The sequence below is a fragment of the Hippocampus zosterae genome, chromosome 3, assembly GCF_025434085.1.
Source record: "Hippocampus zosterae strain Florida chromosome 3, ASM2543408v3, whole genome shotgun sequence".
Taxonomy (NCBI): Eukaryota; Metazoa; Chordata; class Actinopteri; order Syngnathiformes; family Syngnathidae; genus Hippocampus; species Hippocampus zosterae.
The window spans coordinates 5,792,093-5,812,990 of NC_067453.1; the positions used below are offsets into that span (position 1 = coordinate 5,792,093).

The following is a 20,898-nucleotide window of genomic DNA, read 5'->3' on the forward strand; positions in this document are numbered from 1 at the left end:
TCATCCTAATTTTAATACCGCTTTACAAATTAATCTTTCGATTTTTCTTAAAAACAACATCGCAAACGACAGATACTTTCCTCAAATGAATATGCAGACTTTTCACAGTGTGTCTACATATATAATTTCAAAATGTAAATGTAGAACCTTTGACCAATTATTTATTTTCACATTGAAAGCGCCAAATAAAAAGTTAAATGTTCAAAACATTTGCGATACACAGGTATGGCAAAAACAGCACAACTGAAACTAAACAACAACAGTCTTGAGGCACTAATGGGGGGCAGCATGGGGGGTCATCAAAAACGGAACAATAAAAACACATGCAGAAATACATTTTTACAAAACAGTGTTTTGTAAGGCTGTCCTAAAAAAAACTGCTTCGACTCTGGTCCCTCGATGACATCTACAACCATTTGGAGAAACTCCCATGCATATGCATAGTGCTTGGGGTCGAGTCAAAATGTCAAAAACATCAAATATCTTAAAGTGTCCCAAGCAGTGCGCTTGACCTGCAACTATCACAAATGATTGTGAGGCACTTTTCGCTTTAGCCCCAAGCCCAAGAACTGTAAGGTAGCCTTCTCTCAGCATGCTGGAGGAATTCAACCATATTTGTCCCACCCTAAAACAGACGCACAGAAAGCCAAAAAGTGAAAGTTGAGAGGACATGAAATTATAATCAAGTTTGGGAAAAAAAAACATCGACATCAATTATATGAAGACGAGAAATGAAATGCAGTTTTCAATTCACATTTCCTGAAACAATACAAAATTGTACAGACAGGATTTAAGTCAATAAAGGCTGACTGGGCGTCGGCTATGGTGAGCCTGATAGCCTTTCTGTTTGGCAAAAGCGAGAGAAACCCCACACGGGCACGGTGAGAACATGCAAACTCCACATAGCCGGAGCCGGAATCTTATCCTGCACCTCGACACTGTGAGCCCGACATGCTAACCAGTCAACCACCATGCCGAAGTGTTTAAATACATCTGCAAATACGTTTGAAATGTAGGCTAAATACTAAAAACTTAGTTTTAAAAAAGCCATATTTTAGCATTTTGCCTGCATTATAGAAAAATGCTAAATAATGAAGTAAACATTAATTTAAATTTATTGTTATGGCTGCAATGCATAATTTCCCCGGGGCATTTCCCCCCGCCCCAAAATGCCATGACATACTGACTTGCGCGTTTCCGAACAATTTGGTTAAAGTTGGAAAGGCTTGTCTGTTTGGCAGCAGTAATAGTCACATTGTGGACTTCATCATCTTTGTGACAAAAATCATTAGATTAAAAGAAATAAAAAATAATTTCGTTAAAACTGTCGAAATACAATCAACTGCATTGGCGACTATATATGACTAATTGCTGCATGAATACAAAGTAAACAGGGCAGACAGCAACTTGCTCTACCAGTGCTACAGTGGCTGAGAAGAGCCCAGCAGGACAGGCTGAACCGGTAAAAACATAAAACAGTCAGTCTTGTGCAAGCGCGCGCGCGCGCATCCGCATCCACACACACACACACACACACACACACACACACACACACACACACACACACACACACACACACACACACACACACACAAACACACTCACACACACGCACGCACGCACGCACGCGCACACACACGCACGCAGACACACACGCACACACACACAAAGAAAAATTGACCCAAATCTACACTTTAAAGATTAGGACCCATGATTTATAGATTCTGATACAGTAGTATAAATAGAAGGGTCGAGGAATGACTCATACATTTAAATTGGCTAAATATTTGTCAGAAACATTTGCTCTCAACTCCATAAGGGAATCCGTGCCTCATAAAATTTGCTATAAAAATAGAAATAAACCCACAAGATCGAACAGACCAGGCCCACTAATGGCCATGGTTTATATGTTTGTTTGTTTTTTCCAATGGCAAGCCTAGTCATACTGGTTGACCGATTCCAGTTTGAGTCAAAGGGTCAGGAAAAATGGTTAAGATGCTGCAATTGCAATCTTAAGGTTTGGACAGGATGTCTCTAAATGGCTTAAGTGGTCACGGGTTGCAGGTATTAAAGTCGAGATCTAAGTAAGGTCACAATTTAAATATCTTTACTTGAGCACATGACACATTTTTTTAATCTTCCATGGGCCAGCTACGTTCTGCATGTTTGGTCGGCCCTCTTGTGGACAAACTCGTGTCAGCTGTACTGGCTGCTGCGACATATAACGGAGGAAGTGAACGGGAAGCGCTGGCGGGGAGAAATGTTCAACATGTCGCCGTGGTGTCTTTCAACTGCCTGTTCAGTTTGTCAGCGGTTGCCCTGATTGGCCAGACAGGAACATTCTGACATCAGGGAACCTAGGAGCGAAAAGGGCATGTGACCTCCACTCACCACCAGCTTTCCCAAATCTTGTTAGAAGAGCTAGCTGGCCTCAGAGTCATTTCCCACTTTCCCAAGGTTCCTGGGGAGATTAGTTCTCCGCCGTGGACGGGTGACAAATTCACAGGCTGACCTGGCCTGTTAGGCTCAAAGGAGCAGTCAGGGCTCAGACCTGTTGCACACAGATGCACATCAACTCAGATGAAATCAACCTGCATCACTTATTTGATCTAATAACCAATACAAAATCACTGAGTGAGAAGTGATATTCATCAATCTAGACTCTACTAAGCGAGCAGCAAGAAACTGAAATGTTCCTTCTCCATCATCTACCATAATGGAGAAACAATTTGTGGAAGTATTTTGGTAAAACTCTGATTATCGGAGATATTGTCTCATGTGACACAACTTCCCTTCTTAGTCTTTAGATTCAGATGAAATGTCTGCCAAAATCTGATATAATTATGTAGTTTTTTTTTTTTGTTGTTGGGGGAGGGACTCGTATTGACCCTCCGTGATTATATATAAATCCAATGTGACTTATTCCGCACTTTGATGCGTGGGAAACAAAATGCAGCTGGACAATCAGTTCTGAATTTTGCTGAATAGTGTTATCACAACTCTGTTAGAATGGGTTAAAAAAAAAACAACATAAAAAATAGCCAGGGGTGACATAGAAAGGTGAACATCTCATTTGGACGTCATTTCAGAATCTTGCCAAGTGACCACAGAAAAAGTTGTAAGATTTGTTGCTAAAAATTTTTTTTAAAAAAAACATGACATTTTTTTTTAAATGACTGAGGGGTTGTACATCACAAAACAGGGCAAAAAAAAAGTCACTAATCGGGCAATATTGTGAAGGCACTCACTTTGTTGCAGCCTTTTGCATGACATTAAAAAAAAAAGCCTTATTCAGAATTTACCTGACAGAAAAACTAAATGAACTGTAATTCTTTACCTTTTGTGTATTTTAATAGAAAAATGGCAGAGATGCTTAAGATAGACATATGCAACTTGTTTTACGTTGTGAAAACTATTCCTTGGAGAGATGCGCACTCACCAAAAATAACCAAGATAAAAATCCCATATTTTGCATCAACTGCCGCTCCTGCAAAGTACAGAAAGATAATGGCCCATGAATGAGAAAGTGGAACAGCCCTTTTTACTTGCTGCTGGGGGATTGGAGGGAGATTGAGGTTTAGGCAGTTTTCTCACCCTATGGAGAATGTGGTCACACTTGAAATTTAAGATGGAGAGAGCGTCAGGAAACAAGGCATCATTCTTACACTGTCTACTAACTTGTTCATACAAACACCAATTCACGCATTCGAGGTACTGTACATACCCACAAAGGCAACAATTCTTGCACACATGAAACATGACAGAATCATCACAAGAGTTTGAGTGACAGACAACAGCAGGCACTGCCACTGTTAAAACGCGACTTGACCAGGAGTAAAGTACAAAGTATGTTTCAAGATGCTTCATTTTCATTTATTGATAAAGGATATTTGAACAAGTCTCTTCCTGTTGCTTTTTGAGGAGATCAATCGAATATCCAAAGAGAGATGATTGTACAAAATTTTAAACTAGGAAAAAAAAACAGGAGTAAAGCACAACTTTTGAATGGTTGCAATATGGCAATTATGTATCCATGTAGTGTTTCTTTTGTGTATGCGTATTTTGGGGGGGGACAGTTTGTGTACATGTGTACGACTGCGTTCAGATATAAACAAACTTAATAAATATAAAAAGTCAAACAAATTTGGTCAAATAATCTTGAGCAGAGAGGAAAAGGTTAAAACGGCTGTCCAGAAGTGAACCCAGTTGTATGTGTGTTGCAAGGCAGTTCATGACAACACAAATGTACACAGACAGCTTGGAAGGACAACTGGCACAAAAACTGGTTGTCACATTCAAGACACTTGTGATATGCAAATTATAGTCGAGGCTTCCTCAAGACACAACTGGACTCCTGTTACGCTCCACGCATCCAAGGTTATTGTTCCTTTAGAAATGTGCTTATTACGGAGGCGCACCCAGTTGTTCAACCACATGTCCAATGTGGTCAAACCGTGGGGTTTTTCCCACTTGTTGTCTGCTGCAAGTATGTGGGGCGTTTGATGCGGGGTTTCCTGCGCTTGGGTTTGCTCTTGGCCTTTGTGAGCTGGACCACGAAAAAGGACAGGACGACCATCGCTCCCAAGAAAGCAAACACTGGGATGGTCTGGCCCACTTCTTGATTGTAACGACCAGGCATTATTCCTGTGGACGTAAACGGTCAAATGTTACAGGAAGCATTTTCAGATACCACGACTACAACATCCTCGGGACTAGACTAACATCCCATTTTTCATCATGCAATTTAAATTCAGTGGAAAAAAGTTTGTTTAGTGCGATATAGTATTACCTACAAAGACATATAGAGCGCTCACACGTGCAAATTAGCTCCGGCGTAGCCCCGGAAAACAGCTTACACCGGAGCAAATTTGAACCACCTCAGGGACGTGGTTTAAAAATTTGCTCCAGAGCAAATGCTCGTTTACGAAGCAGCACCGATGTAAATTTGCACGTGTGAACGCAACTGGGTTAAATTTGCCTCAGAGCAAATGCTCGTGAAGAGTTGATTACGTACGGCGAGAATTCATTGCTTTCGTGCTCAGTCAGACTTCCGTCATGTGTTTGTTTAATAACGACACAAGACTTGGCTGGTAACATCTTTCCTTTTGTAGGAGACTGGACTGTCCCGGAGTTGTTTGTGTAGTTTGTTGCTTTGTTTTGTGTTCACAACCCCCCGCCCCCGTATAATTTATTTTGTGATTTCCTCTCTTGATTTTCTGTTTGGCGCATTACATGTTTGCTTGTCCGAATGTCATTGAAGTCATCGTTGATTTACGTTTTCGGGGGCGGTCACTCTCGAGCAGAAGGCACGCAGACCGAGAAGGAGAAGGATGTGCCTGTACAGTAGTCGATGGAGTTGTGTAAAAGTTTTAAAAAGATCCAACAGGACAGCTCATTTGTTTTCTGTTGTTTTGCTCCGCTGCAGAAACTGCCGTGTGAACGCAAGTGGCGCTGCACCGATGCTGTGCCGACACTGTGCCGGTGCTGACACGCTCAGCGGCTTTGTACGTGTGAACGCTCCACAAAATTTGCTCCGGTGTAAAATATATCGCAACAAAATACATCAGTGCACCGCCGGAGCAAATGTGTCCCGTGTGAACACGCCTATAAAGTTTGTCCCTCCTGCAAAAATGTCAAAGAAAACAAATCCACAAAAGTGACTCCGCGGGTGCCGAACCGCAAGTATGCGGAGGTCAACTGTACAATAACCATGGCAGAAAGAAGAAGCCAAGTAATAATGAAGCAGTACAGTCATTTCAAGAGTGTCCAGACTTTTCTTTGTAGAGATTTGGTGGTAGCCAACTCAACTTAACTCGGTGCAAACCAAGCAGCAGTTGGCACAGTTAAATATTATGGAGAAAGAAAAACAAAAACAAGCTTCAAACTGTTTATTGCTGCTCCCCGTTTACTATAAATGTCTTGTCAAAAAAATAAATAAAAAGAAGGCAATTATATGTTGCTTGCAACGATGACATTACTTTGAATGTCCACTAGCTTAAAACTATCTCATGCAATGCAAAATGCTGTCAATGGGCTCACGAATAGCATCTATGTGCCGTTGTTAAATCAAGCTTCTTTCACCTTAGACAGCTGGCCAAAATAAAACCTCTCCTCTCACATGAACACTTTGAGACAGTAATTCATGCCTTTGTCACATCCCGGCTGGATTACTGCAATGCCCTGTACTTTGGAGTCAGCCAGTCCTCCATTAAGCGCCTTCAGCTGGTCCAGAATGCCGCTGCTCGCCTCTTAACTGGTACTCGTAAGAGGGAGCATATAACTCCTACTCTGGCATCCCTTCACTGGCTCCCCATTCATTTTAGAGTTATTTTCAAGATCCTCCTCTTTGTTTTCAAATCTCTGAATAATCTCGCGCCACCTTACCTCTCTGAGCTCATCTGCCCCCCCTACACACCTGCCCGGCGCCTCAGGTCTGTGGACCAGTCTTTGTTAGAAGTACCAAGAACTAAACTGAGGCTCAGAGGGGATCGAGCCTTTTCTGTTGCTGGTCCCTCTCTCTGGAATGACCTCCCACTGAACATTCGGCAAGCCTCCTCGCTGCCCATCTTTAAAGCCCTCCTCAAAACTCACTTGTATTCTTTGGCGTTCGACTCAGCATGACTTAGATTTGTTCTTGATTTTACTGCTTTGTGCTTTCTACCGCCTTTATTACCGATTCGTCTTACTCTTTATTCATTCATCTTCCGTACCGCTTGATCCTCACTAGGGTCGCGGGGGGTGCTGGAGCCTATCCCAGTTGTCTCCGGGCAGTAGGCGGGGGACACCCTGAATCGGTTGCCAGCCAATCGCAGGGCACACAGAGACGAACAACCATCCACGCTCACACTCACACCTAGGGACAATTCAGAGTGTTCAATCAGCCTGCCATGCATATTTTTGGAATGTGGGAGGAAACCGGAGCACCCGGAGAAAACCCACGCAGGCCCGGGGAGAACATGCAAACTCCACACAGGGAGGCCGCAGCTGGAATCGAACCCGGTACCTCTGCACTGTGAAGCCGACGCTCTACTTACTGTTTATTGTGTATGTTAAATCGCTCCATGTACCGCACTTTGTATGCAGCGATGGCTGTTTGAAAGTGCTCTATAAATACTTTTGACTTGACTTGACTATGTGGCGTTGTTATAACACATGGCATGTATTCTCTATGATGTGAGGAATATGACTAATATTAGTGCAGATTACTGAGTCGATTGTGAAATTCTTTTTTTTTTGTGTCTATGTTGACTGTATCATACTCCCCCATCAGTGGCCATGACAGAAGATAGGCTAGAAGGGGATTAATGGCATATCAGTCAAGAAAGATGATTTGAGATAATAGTGTTTTGAATTAAGATTGTAGCCATGATGCAAATTCAACTCATTTAGTCAAGGCGTCACAGGATTGTTTTTCACGTCGACACTCTTTGTAAACTTTTCATAATTTCTGGAGTCTGTTTTTCAGGGATTTTCTGTCCTCAAACGTCTGCTCTCTCATCATCGGAACGAAAAATCTCAACAGGTTCAGAATGATTTTGTTTTCCACAGTAACTGCAATGCACCCCCCCCCCTCAAAAAAACAAAAAAAAAAAAAACTGCTCACCTCCAGGGATGTCCCAAGCCCCACTCTCCCCAGGGGATAGAGGTCGAACCTGTGGACGGTATGGCCTCACATTTGGCAGCACCACTTTGTCTAGATCCACAGAAAGAAGCTTCTGGTGCTTCCATAGGTTACTGAAAGCCAAGAGAAGGGCACACAGATTTTGAGCTCAAACCTGCTCTAAACGTAAGTGTGCAAAATGCTAACAGTCCATTCAGGAATTCTTTACATTTGCTGAACTTGTAGGTGACATGCATCGAGCGGAACATGGACCATTATATCTATATGTTCCTACTTGGACTTGTCATATGTGATCTACAGTACAATGACAAAGACACTAGCACAGGGGTGGCTAACCTGCGGCTCGCGAGCCGCATGCGGATCCCGGGCTCTCACACGACAAGCGTCGCAAACGCCTCGGCAGCGGCAATGCCGTTCAAACAAGGCACCGACTTCACAGAACGTTCTCCGTCAGCCGATCATAGATCCCGTTACTTGATTGACATAGAGGGTAACCAATCAGATGATTGCATCACTGCTCATGTGCAAACAACGGCGCTAAGTGCTAAGCTCTTCAGCGAATTACCTCTGGTTTTAAGGCAGCGGTGCCCAATACGTCGATCAGAATCGACCGGGAGCCAGCGAACTGGTCCCAAGTTGACCGACCACAAGGGGTGGGAGGAGGAAATGCGTGGGGGAAAAAAAACAATTTTTTTGTTTGTATCTTGAGCTTTCAGTCATTTTCGGCCCGTTCCGACTGTTGATCATCGTGGTGTGCGTGCATATGTGCGCGAGTGCACTGGTGGGCACCCGCGTGAGTCCATAGCACGTGCGTGTGTGTGCGTGCGTGTGTATGCTTGCATGTGCGCGACCGGGTCGTTTGTGAGAAGTTGGTCGCTTCAAAAGTAGATTTTTGGCCCAAAAAGTGTGCGTGTGTGTGTGTGTGTGTGTGTGTGTGTGTGTGTGTGTGTGTGTGTGTGTGTGTGCGCGAGGAAGGGCTATTTGCAGTAACTCGGTAAGAAAATTGGCTCTTCGTCTCTGACTGGTTGGCCACCCCTGCACTCGCGGATCACTCAATTGTCCGACTTTACTGTTGCTGAATGATGAACGTCACTCGAGTCGAGTCAATCCCACCTGGGCGCTGTCTCATTGACGGGCTGTGGTTTAGCCCAGGAGAGATGTGGACAGGCTGGTAGGGGGCGGGGCTTTGGGTCTCCAAGATGAGCCTCTAGAACTTTTGAATAGCGATAAAGATGATTTCCTGTCAAAGGGGAAAGAGAACAACTTTATTCATCTGTGTTATTTATTTATTTAAATCATTTATTGAAGCATTTGCCTTTCCTGTACACAACTAGCTGCATTTCTCCTGCTTACCCTCTAATCTCTGTGGCATCGGGCGGTCAGTCCCTGTGGGAGGTGCCGTCCTACTGTGGGAGTGGCTTAGGCTGGGAGGTGTCATACTGTAGGATGTGTACTGAAGTAAAGCGTCTAATAGCCAGAAACAGTCTGAGATCCACACAAAAATAATCGATGGTAGATTAGCAAAGTGCATTGTTAAAAATACATGCAAATAAAAAGGTCTAATACAAACTTACCTTTTTGTCTGTGGCTGTCATCTATACAGTTTGAATCACCGTACAGAGCAATACGCCCCCCTCCATCAGATGGTGTTTGGTACAGTCCGAGGATGGGAACGTTTTCCACCATTGCAGTCTCCTGCTTTAACACCTCTAGACCTTGGAAAACAAAACACACGTACAAATTTGATCTTCACTGATAGGCAACCTCATTAAAATGTGACAACAGCACAAATACATACCTTGGTCCTTTAGGTTCTTGGCAATTACTATTCCATCTTCTGGGAAACGAGCTATGCTGCAGCCTGAGGCATAGTACACTATAGCAAGAGAGAGACAATAAGATTATTTTAGTTTTTTAAGCCCCCTCATCCCAAAAAGACTACATAGCAGGACAGCTGGGTAGAGCGAGACACAGAAATGTGTGTGTGTGTGTTTTATTACTGTCATGATCTGCCAGAGTGAAGTCGCCCTCATACAGCCCATCACTAAAAGCCATCCCCCACACTGAAATCAGGTTATTCAGCGCCGGCACATTCGCACCCCCTGTGTCTGGCATCCACCATTGCCTGCAAGTAAAAAAAAAAAAAAGTCAAGACATTGAAATTGATGGGCAATACATCTTTATTTATATAGCACTTTCACAAGGGCACATGTTGGCCCTGATGTGGCTCGCAAGGCTAAAAAATTAAATATGCCTGAGGCTAACCAACACATTTTGAGCTTTTCAATGTGTATAATCAAACTTAGATGCTACCAAAAAAAAAAAAAAAAAGGAAAAAGGGTGGGGGAACTAAAAAAAGCAATTAGCATTGACTTAGTGGCCAGTATAGTATAAATTTAAACATATATACTAATGTATCCACCTATGTATGCACCATATATACATGTTTGTTTGTACATTTCTAAATTAATTTGAGACCAAAACAATCAAAGACTGATTGGCGTGCCAAAAAAGTGTGATCGGGACATTCCTACTAAATACATTACTATGCTGTATTCTATGTTATACTACTATAATAATAATAGTATTAAAAAAAAGTGCTACAGAAAATATAAGGGCAGATTCAGTATCAGGGCAAAAATAAAAAGACCATCTAGAAAAATTTACTCAAATCTCTGATTAAAACATTTTGTAAAATGTGTTGCCTGGTGTGGTTGACATAATTAGCAGCAATTTCTGATGTGTGTATCAATATTCACACATTAAATGATAAGATAAGATATCCTTTATTTGTGTAGGACAAATAAAGATATCTTATCTTAATCGGTACCGAGTAACAGCTCTTACTGTTGTACATATTTTGACTGAGTCTGAAAACAACTCACTCAGTGTGAAAATGGATAGTTTCACCGAGAGCCTTGTGAGTTCATTTTGAGGAAATACTCATAATGAAAAATAAACATCAATGTAACTAATTCACAATAAAAACAGCTAGGATGTTTAAAATGGCCAGAAAATCCATTGGTAAATGAGCAGCCTTTGAATGAGTCAATGCCATTCACATAAAAACGGCTTCCTCAGCATATCCCTTCAAAGCTGTGAGGCCTATTTTTAACGGTATGTAATCCGTTCAATGCCAGAAAGGCTTGGGGTGGAATATGAATGGTGCAACGAGGAGACGTAAGCAAGTCTTTGGAATCTAACAATGTGGTCCATTTTGCATCGATTCAAAAGTGTCCAAAGCACAGCTAATCTTGCTGTAAGGTGAATGTTGTTTAATCAGACTGTCACAATACATCGGGGAAAGGCGCCGTTGTATAGTCACTGTAATATCAACCATGTTGTGGCCAGGAGTGAAATGTAAGTGGTGAGTACCTGGTGTTTTCGTCATAGAATTTGACCTTCCTCATGACGGATGTGTTGTACCAGTCGCTGAAAATGATAAGGGAAAGCCCATTGTCAATGTCCCTCCTGAGCTTGGTGATCTCTTCAGGGAAATACTCCTCCTCGCTGTCCACCATCAGCAAAGTGCCTGGGCAAAAAGTCATTGAGCCACGCATTGTTTGTCTCTCCTCATTGTCTCCAGCTGTAGCAGATATTTGAAGCGACATCACTTTTCTATTTGTGTCAAAACCTTCCAGGTGTGTGGTCAACACCAGAGTCAGCCGATCCACAGACCCCATGACTGTGATGTGTGTGTAATGGAATCAATTAGGAAGGGGGCTGAAATTCACGCACTTGCTGAGAATTGTGTTGAGCATTTGTATGAATTGTCTTGCAAGTTGAGTTGGGCCTCCCCCTTTTTTATTTTTATTTTTTTAAATCAACAAGTTCCTCATTGCTTACATTTTTCTATATGCAAGCAAATTATAAATTCAATTACATTTTTTTAAAACTAGTTTTATTCTCTATTCCTGGGATTTGCTTTTTCTTTCATGCTCCCCCAATTTTCAACAATTTAACATATTAAATTAAACTACATCAAACTACGCGGCTAGGTTGGTCCATGCGTAAGACTTAACGGCATCAACTCTGACAGCTCTCTTATGCTCGACAACAAATTTGTCGTATCTCTCAGTATAAATTTTCCTAATACTGATAACTGGTTGTGCGACATATAAGTGAAATGAATACAACTTTATTGTCCAAATGTGCTGTATGTATGTTTAACATAAAGCACAGATGAAATTTCTTCCCTCTCAACATAAAACATGCGCACAATGTTTAGCCATGTTCATCGCGATTGACTCAATGATTGCCATACACCCGGCTCCTTTGTTGGCACACGCAAAACTTGTCAGTTTCTTTGTGGAAATGAAAGTCAACCAGTTCCTTTTTGGAAAAGATGTTAAATCTTGTGACCAAGTCACAAAAGGGCAGTCAGCTTTTGTCAACTAACATCTCTCTGGTCACAGCCAGGTTAGGGAAAGCAATACATGTCAGCAGGGCAGGCTTTGAAAGAAGAAAACAAAATTCTGACAAATCGATTAGAATTAACCAACAAAATTGATAAATAATCCATCCCTACACACGAGTAATTTATCACAATAGCAATGATGGGGGACAAAGGTTTGCAACCACAACAGAGTTGCCGGGTAAGCTACGAGTTCGACTTGTGTGTATTTTTTTTCTCCCGCTTTGCATTTTTCGCCAATCCGAATGCGCCCTGGCAGTGGCCCCCCAAACCTTTCTTGCGTCACAGAGCGGATTAGACAAGTACATTCTTTTCGTGGACCAGCAACCATTCGGTGACAGGGGTGTGGATAGGGTGAGTGGAGGATCCCTTTTAAATTGCCAGTTTTAAAACATTGGTACGAACAACTAAGATTAAATTCATTTCAAACTATTTAAATTCATTTAAAACATTTTCGTTCAACAGTATAAGAAATGTAGAAAAATATAAAATAACACAATGAACTACCAAAACTTGACTCCTCAGGAATAATAAATATGCCTTAAAATGTAAACAATTTTGAAGTGTTGATCATACATGCAGCTTTAACATCATTGATACTTCATTCATTTCCTTTATGAAACCAGGTAAAAACTCATTGAGATTTAAAATCTCTTTTCCAAGAGTGACCTTGCCATGAGGTTATGCAATTGTGCACGATTATAGGTGACTCGATTTATCGCTGCTTTTGTCCAATGGCTACCGGCTAGTTATTCGTGCCTAAACTGCTTGCATTTTCATGCTTTCCACTTCATCGCTTGGCTACTACTTGTTGAAATGATTCAACAGGTTTGTTGTATTGATTTGCTTTTGACGACAAAACTTGCACAACGGCTTCCTCCTTCACGTCGCACCGGAGCCACGACCACAAAAGCGATGAGTAGGAAGTGCTCTTGTCAAACTAGCTTAATCTTTAAAAGATTTACGTACAGTCATGGCGACCCATCAATTAGCTGCACATTGGGTCTTTCTTACTATTACTTTGTGTTTACTACTGCTTCTTTCATTGAGTGGCGGATTCGGTTAACGTCTTCAACTAAAACCAAAGTTGAAAAGAAAAGCTGGACTCAGTTTGGCTGCGGTCGCGCACATTTCCGCCACCTCTGATGCAGTAAATATGCTTACAGCTCGCAGCTGGTTACTTAACCCTTAGATGCATGAGTGACTGGCCCCTACACTCTTCCATAGGTGGGTGAAAAATGACCCATAATACAATCAATGCTTTTTTTAATGACGTTTTTGTCATTTTAGTTAAGAATAATCACTTCTATAAAATTTTGTAATATATTTAGGACCATACAGGAATGATTTCATGTTTGAAATATCTTTATTTTTAATTTTTTAACATTTTTGAAAAATAAAAATTAGCCAGAATAGCAATAGAAAAATGTGAACATCCATTTTGTGTGTGTGTGTGTGTGTGCGTGTGTGTCTGTCTGTCTGTATGCATTGCCTGTTTTTCCTTTCTGTCAGTGATCATTGCACACAGGTACATTGCATTTCCCACACCTATTGCTGACTTTGCGATCTTTGTTACTTGGGCAGATCTGACACCTTTTTCACTTTGGTTGGCCCTGTGTATTTCTTTCCTGTGTCTTAGTGGTGGCTTTTGTCACCCCGCACCTTTTCATTGCTTCAATAAACGGGATTTGCATTTGGGTGCAGCTTTCCAGTCGACTCATCATGTGTGGTGTGACAAGCTCCTTTGACAGCTCTTTGAGGAACAGCCGTCGTGCATTGGTGATGCCACTCTTGAAATCTGGGTGCTGAGCCATGAAAAAGGTGTAGGCATTTAGGGTGCCGATGTCAATTATGTTGTACCATTGCACCATGGGCCACCTCTGTGTTTGTCGCTTGCACGGGTAGTTGCCAACCATCTGGTCAATGGTGTCTACACCTCCATTTGTCTTGTAAAATTTGATCACTTCTGTTTTTTTCTCTTTGCTATGTTCATCCACTGCTTTGTCGTGGTGCATCGTGCTCAGGAGCACAACAGATTTTCCTTTCTTTCTGGCGTAGCTGACCATGGTAAGGCTGTCATTGAATCCAAACTCTGTGCTGTAAACCTCCCTGGTCTTGGAAAGCTTCATCAGAGTAGGGATGTCTGGCTTGTTCTGACAGAGTCCCCACAATAGTGAGCTCCTTCTCCAGGAGATGCTGCGCGAGTGGCACACTGGTGAAAAAGTTATCCATGGTGATGTTGCGACCGGTGTTTCTAAATCTACCACACAGCTGCTGGACAATATTTTCTCCCAGATTCTTCTGAACGTCTTCCCCTGGTTGTCTCCCCGTGTAAACTATACCATCTATTGCATAGGTTATGCGTGCATCACAAACCCAGAAGATCTTTAGGCCATACTTGGCAAGCTTGCTTGGCATGTACTGTAGAAACTTGCACCTTCCCCTGAATGGCACAAGCTGTTCATCGACAGTGACACAATCACTGGGGATGAATTGCTGGCTGCAGTTGACCAAGAACAGGTACCATACATAGCGAAAGACTGCCATATGATCTGTTTCCTGGCGGAAGGCCAATTTGTAGATAAATCATAGTCATGAACGACACACAAACAATTTTATATGAAGATAATACTTAGACGTATCAGCTCTTACAGTGTAAAATAATTTTCCTGAGGGGTTCATTTCTGATAGTATAGTCTGCCCAGTCCGCATTCAATGTATTGCTGACAGCCAAAGTCGATTCGAATCAGTGGTTCCCATTGGACTCCATAGAAAATGTACACGGGTCACTTTTGACCCATTTATGGAAACTTTGGGTAGCAATACAAAAATTGAAATTTCTTAAAATGTATAAAATGCAAGTTAAAATTGTGAATGACATTATATAAAAAACATGTTTTTTGAGGAATACCCGGAATATGAAATTATAATAAATTTTCAGTACGAATATATTTCAAGAAAAAAACCTCACCGGGTCATTTTTGACCCACATATGCATCTAAGGGTTAAGATCATGATTCTCAATCTTATAATCGCCCAGTCCTACTTATATTGCCCTTCCGAAGGTCATCAGAGGTGGGAGTCGGATAACGCTCCGGGAAGGGAGCAGCCTTGTGGTTAGGGACTAGTGCCTAATGGCACCATGCTGTCTCTCACAGGTCAGTTGTGGTACTACTAGAGAGTGGTTCAAACTCTAAACTTTAGAGGACTTGGCTTGCAATCGTCCTTCTGTGTGGTGTACTGAGTCATTTCATGTAAACCACACACTATAAAAGCAGTAAGCACGCACACGATGATTTGTGTATTGCCACCCAATCGCGCTCATTTGAAACCACCGAAAGAAGACCATCAGCTGCTCTTCAACATCTAACAGAGTATTATAAACAAAACTCACTTAATGCCAATCCAGGAAAGACGCAGGTGTGTGCGCTTTCCACCTAAATAACCACCAGGCAAATAGAAAATTAAGCATCCACTGGAATAATGAGAGACTTGAGCATGTTGACTATCCCGTCTATCTTGGAGTCACATTAGATCGAACGCTCTCCTTCGCAGATCATGTAAGGAAACTCAAGTCAAAAGTTGCCACAAGAAACAACCTCTTAGCTAAACTTGCTAACTCTAACTGGGAACAGATCCTAAAACTCTGAGAACAACAGCCCTAGCACTATGTTACTCTACTGCTGAACATTGCTCAGCAGCATGGGCAAGATCGTGTCATGCTCACAAAATAGATCCTGAGCTGAACAACACATGCAGAATAATTACTGGCACACTAAAACAACACCACTGCCAGCACTCTACAGATTGGCGGGCATCGCACCACCACACATACGTAGAGACACCCCCTCTATGGTCATAGTGACTCAATAAGAAGACTGAAGTCCAGAAAGAGCTTTATGACCGTCCAAAGTTTAGATCCTGAGCAGTCAACAAACCACAGGCACGAAAAATAGAGAAAATGGGACAGCTATGCACTAAATGGTGCAATCCAAAGCCCAAACGAACATCTTCCAAGTGGAACTGCCCTCTTAAGAAAGAACTGTGTGACATTAAATAGAGCAAGAACCAGAGTAGGCAATACTGGGAACAACCCCTATAAATGGGGACTCTCACTCAGCAGTGAATGTCCGTGTGGCCACCCAATACAAACAATGGAGCACATTCTTCGGGATTGTGAACTGGGGCCCACCTGCACAGATCAAGACCTCTTAGACACTAGTGATGCTGCCAAGCAATGGATCCAGTACTGGCGTGACAAGATATGATGATGAGCACGCAGTGTTTTTCAGAGATGGTTTCAGACATTTTAAATATCAGTTTAAGATGCTAAAGATTGGTAGGTATGACCCCACTTCAGTAATTGTTGGTTCATCTTCCTCGTCTATCATGCATTCATGTTTTTGTTCAGGTGAGTACCTTTTAATGACAGAATTTATTAACCACAGGTTTAAGGTCTACACAACTCTGTTAAAATGCAAAACACTAAGGATGCATCGCAACCCACGAAATCTGACCAATGCGTGGGGGCATGCTACGAAATATACAAGATATGTCATCCTAAATCACATATGCAGCCGCCATTCCCCAAAATCATCCTCCCGACCGCCAACCTACCTACAAAATAATTGCAGACAATGAAAGACCGCTGTGTGCTTTTCAAATGAGTTGTAAGGCCATGGGTAACGTTGACCCTTTCCTGCATAAATAAGGATAACCTGTAACCTAATAAGCTGTCCACTGTCGTAACCATTGTCCCTAAAGGGATAAAGGTGGAAGAAGTTTTGAGAACTACCTTGGTCTGACTCTTTTTTTTTTTAAATCACAAAAAAAAACTCATGAGTTTATAGCCACTGTAAGTATGTTAATCTATATTCCTACCATATTGGCTGGCATCAAAGCAGGTGATGGGGGAGCCCAACACTTCAACAAAGTACCCCATGCTTCTCAGGTGCTGGTACATGTCACGAAAGTTCGTGTGGATGTGGTCACCATTCCTAGAAACAAGATTTGGGTGGAAACAAAGCATTTTACGAGCTTGATTGAGAATTACCGGTAATCGTAGGCTATGTTCACACTGCAGTTTATTTCTGATTATTTTGCCCATACGAGACACTCATCTGATTTTTTTCATGCAATGCGAACAGTACAATTCCGATTTTTTTTTCAAATCCGACCTGCATGATACTTGGGAGGGAGACGACTGACAATAATTGTCTGTAAAGGTGCATTATTTTGAGTAACAGCAATGACTTAACATTTGACATTAATTTAGTCCCATTTGAAAGATGAAGCAGTTGATGTTAGTGGTGATAATAATTCAGTTACGCAAATGTCTCATTTATAATGTGGAGCAATGATGTGACATCATCTTTAGTAAAAATCTCCATGACATGAGGCTTTAGTAGATGTGTCCGTGAAATGAAGAGATCAAAAAGCGTTGCCTCATTTCCCCAAATTATTTCGACCTCCTCCCGCATCACTCCTCTGTCGATATATGATGAGAAAAAGAAAGCCCTTACACTCTGGACCATATTTAACTTCGTAAACAATGCCACGTGATGTCGTGCTTTGTGCGCACGCATGACACACCACAGAGGCATTCCATTCACATTTGTTTTTGTAATGTGAACGAGTACAGAAAACAATTGGATTTAAAAAAAAAATAACTGAATTGGGCATCACGCTCTGCCGTGTGAACCTAGCCTGATCAGTTCTGACAGAATATCAACCTCTGGTTAAATATACACATACCAGTCAAGCGGGTCATTTTTCATGCGGAGATTATCTCGTGGAAAGTAGCCAGGTGGGTACCGGAGGTTGTGGTACTGGTCCCACAACACCCTTTTACTGCGTGGAGGAGTCGGGATGATCTTCACCTTAATGGGCAGTTTCACTGTGGAGGTCAGTTCCCCTTCCGCCTCGGACTGACACAAGTGATGGGTAGATATTAGTGCAACTACATATAAGAGACACACTTTCACCATTTTTACAAATGACCACAATGACAAGACATGTCATAGTAATGACAAAAAGAACAAGTTTGGCTACATTTACTCACATCATTCTCTGCAGGGGATGCCACTGTCACCATAACATGGCCTTGGGCAATCCCTTCCCAGGATGCAGCTTTCTTGGCAACAGATATGGAGACAGCCAGGTAGCCGGCCCATGGCCACAACACTGGCGAATATGAGACGGCCACATCAATATGGTCCCCATTCTGAGGAAGGTAGGGCTGCCAAACAGGCTGAAATAGAGACGGACAGATTCAGAGGCCACATCATGAAGCAAAACCAGGTCAGGTACGGTACGTTTACAAGAGCTTTGTGCAATGGATTGAAAATTGTGTTCACCTTGTCTAGAATCCTGCCAGTGACACCCATCCCATTAAGAATTGTGACATTCACAATGGTGGGCATTCCTCCATAGTAGATGGGCTGAGAGCAATAAGGCCACATGTATGGACACTCAGTCAGGTCAATGTAGCTGGGAGAAAGACTGACATCAGAAAGGACACATTATTTTTTATTATTCAGGCCTTTCAGTTGGTCACCTGATGCGGCCGGCGTTACCTGGCCTGAGGTCTGTAGCTGTTGAGGATCTGGTAAGCTCTGATCAGGTCCAATTTTCCATGACCCTGTTCGAACATGTTGACTCCTGGCAGCCTGCGGGCTGAGGCGATCAGAGCCTGTTTCATGGAGGCTGGGTTCACTAACTCTCGATTCAGCACAGTGCTGGAGGACAGAGGACAGGTAAATATGACTAATTTGGTGTCAAATTCTTAACATGTAAAATCTGCTGCTGGCAGTGCCTCAAGATTCCCTGACAGAAATCACATTACACCTGTTTGTCGTAGACCAACTTCACGAGCTGCCCACAACACACCACATCCTATTTTCTGGTAATATCCTGCTCCTTACCTCAAAAGGTTTGCCGTTCTGTATCTCATCAACCCCCTCCACATCATCAGACCCATACATTCTTTGAGGGCTTCTTCATATATTCATCCTATTCTTCTCCTTGCCCCTGCCTGTCTGATTACCATGACATTGAGAGCTATCAGCTGTTCAGGCCCATCCCCCAAACATAACTATTGTTCACAATAGATATTGGATGATACATACTTGTTCACACAAACACATATATATATATATCCAGTAGATCTGGAGGAAAATTGCATCACTATATATATATATATATAAATATATATATATATGGAAAATGGCATCACTATATATATATAAACAATATACCGTATTTTCACGATTATAAGGCGCTATTAAAAGTCTAAAATTTTCTCCAAAATGGACAGGACGCCTTATAATGCGATGCGTCTTTTATATGAGCTGAGTTCCAAAATCTGGCTGAGACCCGACACGCTGTTTATATAGAGAAAAGGCGGAAGTGAGGTCGGCCAATCAGTGAAGTGCGGGGAAGAGGTCGGCCAATCAGTGAAGCGCGTCCGCGCACTTATATGTAAATTTGGAGAGAGAGAAAATGTGTACGTGAGTGACGACACGCACGCATGCGGAGAAGCGGTCGGCCAATCAGTGAAGCGCGTCCGCGCACTTATATGTAAATTTGGAGAGAGAGAAAATGTGTACGTGAGTGACGACACGCACGCATGCGGAGAAGCGGTCGGCCAATCAGTGAAGTGCGTCCGCGCACTTATATGTAAATTATGGAGAGAGAGAAATGTAAATATATGAAGAGAGGTGGACGTGAGGGAGGACAGGCACGCAGGGGGTGGGTCCGGCAATGAGTGAAGGGTGGGCGTGTAAGGCACGCCCCTAGCAGGTACCAGCACATGTATAAAATGTGAGTATGTGCATTATTGCAAAACAACTTCGGTTTTGGTTTTCAAGAACCCCCGAAAATGAGTTCCACAAAGAGACACGCCTACGAAGCGCAATTCAAACTCCAAGCCATCGGTTATGCAGTGAAACATGGGAATCGAGCAGCCGCCAGAGAATTTAATATCAACGAATCCATGGTTCGCAAATGGAGGAAGCAGGAGAACGAGCTTCGCCAAGTCAAAAAGACCAAGCGCAGTTTCCGTGGAAATAAGGCGAGGTGGCCAGAGTTGGAAGACCAACTGGAGCTGTGGATTCTTGATCAAAGAGCAGCCGGCAGAAGCGTCTCCACGGTCACCATTCGACTAAGGGCGAAATCGTTAGCCGAAGAATTGAAAATTGAACATTTTCAAGGAGGTCCGTCTTGGTGCTTTCGCTTTATGAAACGGCGCCATCTATCTATGAGAGTGAAGACGACCGTGGCTCAGCAACTTCCAGCGGACTACAAATAAAAGCTGGCCGTTTTCCGCACCTACTGCAGTAAAAAGATTGTCGACAAACGCATCCAGCCTAACCACATTACCAACATGGATGAGGTCCCGCTGACTTTCGACATCCCGGTGAACCACACTGTGGAGAAGAAGGGGACCAGCACGGTTGCGATACGCACAACGGGGCACGAGAAGTCAGCTTTCACTGTCGTTCTTGCTTGTCATGCTAACGGACAGAAACTGCCACCTATGGTGATTTTCAAGCGAAAGACGCTGCCGAAAGAAAAGTTTCCAGCCGGCGTCATCGTGAAAGCAAACCAAAAGGGCTGGATGGACGAGGAGAAAATGAGAGAGTGGCTAAGTGAGGTGTATGTTAAGAGACCGGATGGCTTTTTCCATGCCTCGCCGTCACTCTTGATTTGCGACTCCATGCGTGCCCATCTCACACCAGCGGTGAAAGACAAAGTCAAGCAAATGAACTCCGAGCTTGCCGTCATTCCCGGAGGTTTGACGAAAGAACTCCAACCGCTGGACATCGGCATCAACCGGGCGTTCAAGGTGAAGTTGCGAGCGGCA

At 42.8% G+C, this 20,898-nt stretch overlaps 1 protein-coding gene across 1 annotated transcript in view; it reads right to left on the bottom strand.

Annotated features, from left to right (window-relative positions):
- Positions 1-3,851: 3,851 nt before the first annotated feature.
- The window catches only part of mbtps1 (membrane-bound transcription factor peptidase, site 1), a 45,835-nt gene continuing 28,788 nt past the window's right edge, over positions 3,852-20,898 (bottom strand). The window contains exons 11-23 of the mRNA XM_052060826.1: positions 18,611-18,772; positions 18,392-18,536; positions 18,097-18,285; positions 17,790-17,962; positions 16,917-17,032; positions 10,997-11,153; positions 9,622-9,746; positions 9,420-9,497; positions 9,196-9,336; positions 8,975-9,106; positions 8,735-8,861; positions 7,604-7,734; positions 3,852-4,644 (exon numbers count right to left, since the gene is read on the bottom strand). Coding sequence (XP_051916786.1) covers positions 4,448-4,644; positions 7,604-7,734; positions 8,735-8,861; positions 8,975-9,106; positions 9,196-9,336; positions 9,420-9,497; positions 9,622-9,746; positions 10,997-11,153; positions 16,917-17,032; positions 17,790-17,962; positions 18,097-18,285; positions 18,392-18,536; positions 18,611-18,772 — 1,873 coding nt within the window. The 3' untranslated portion in view covers positions 3,852-4,447. The remainder of the gene's footprint in view (positions 4,645-7,603; positions 7,735-8,734; positions 8,862-8,974; positions 9,107-9,195; positions 9,337-9,419; positions 9,498-9,621; positions 9,747-10,996; positions 11,154-16,916; positions 17,033-17,789; positions 17,963-18,096; positions 18,286-18,391; positions 18,537-18,610; positions 18,773-20,898) is intronic.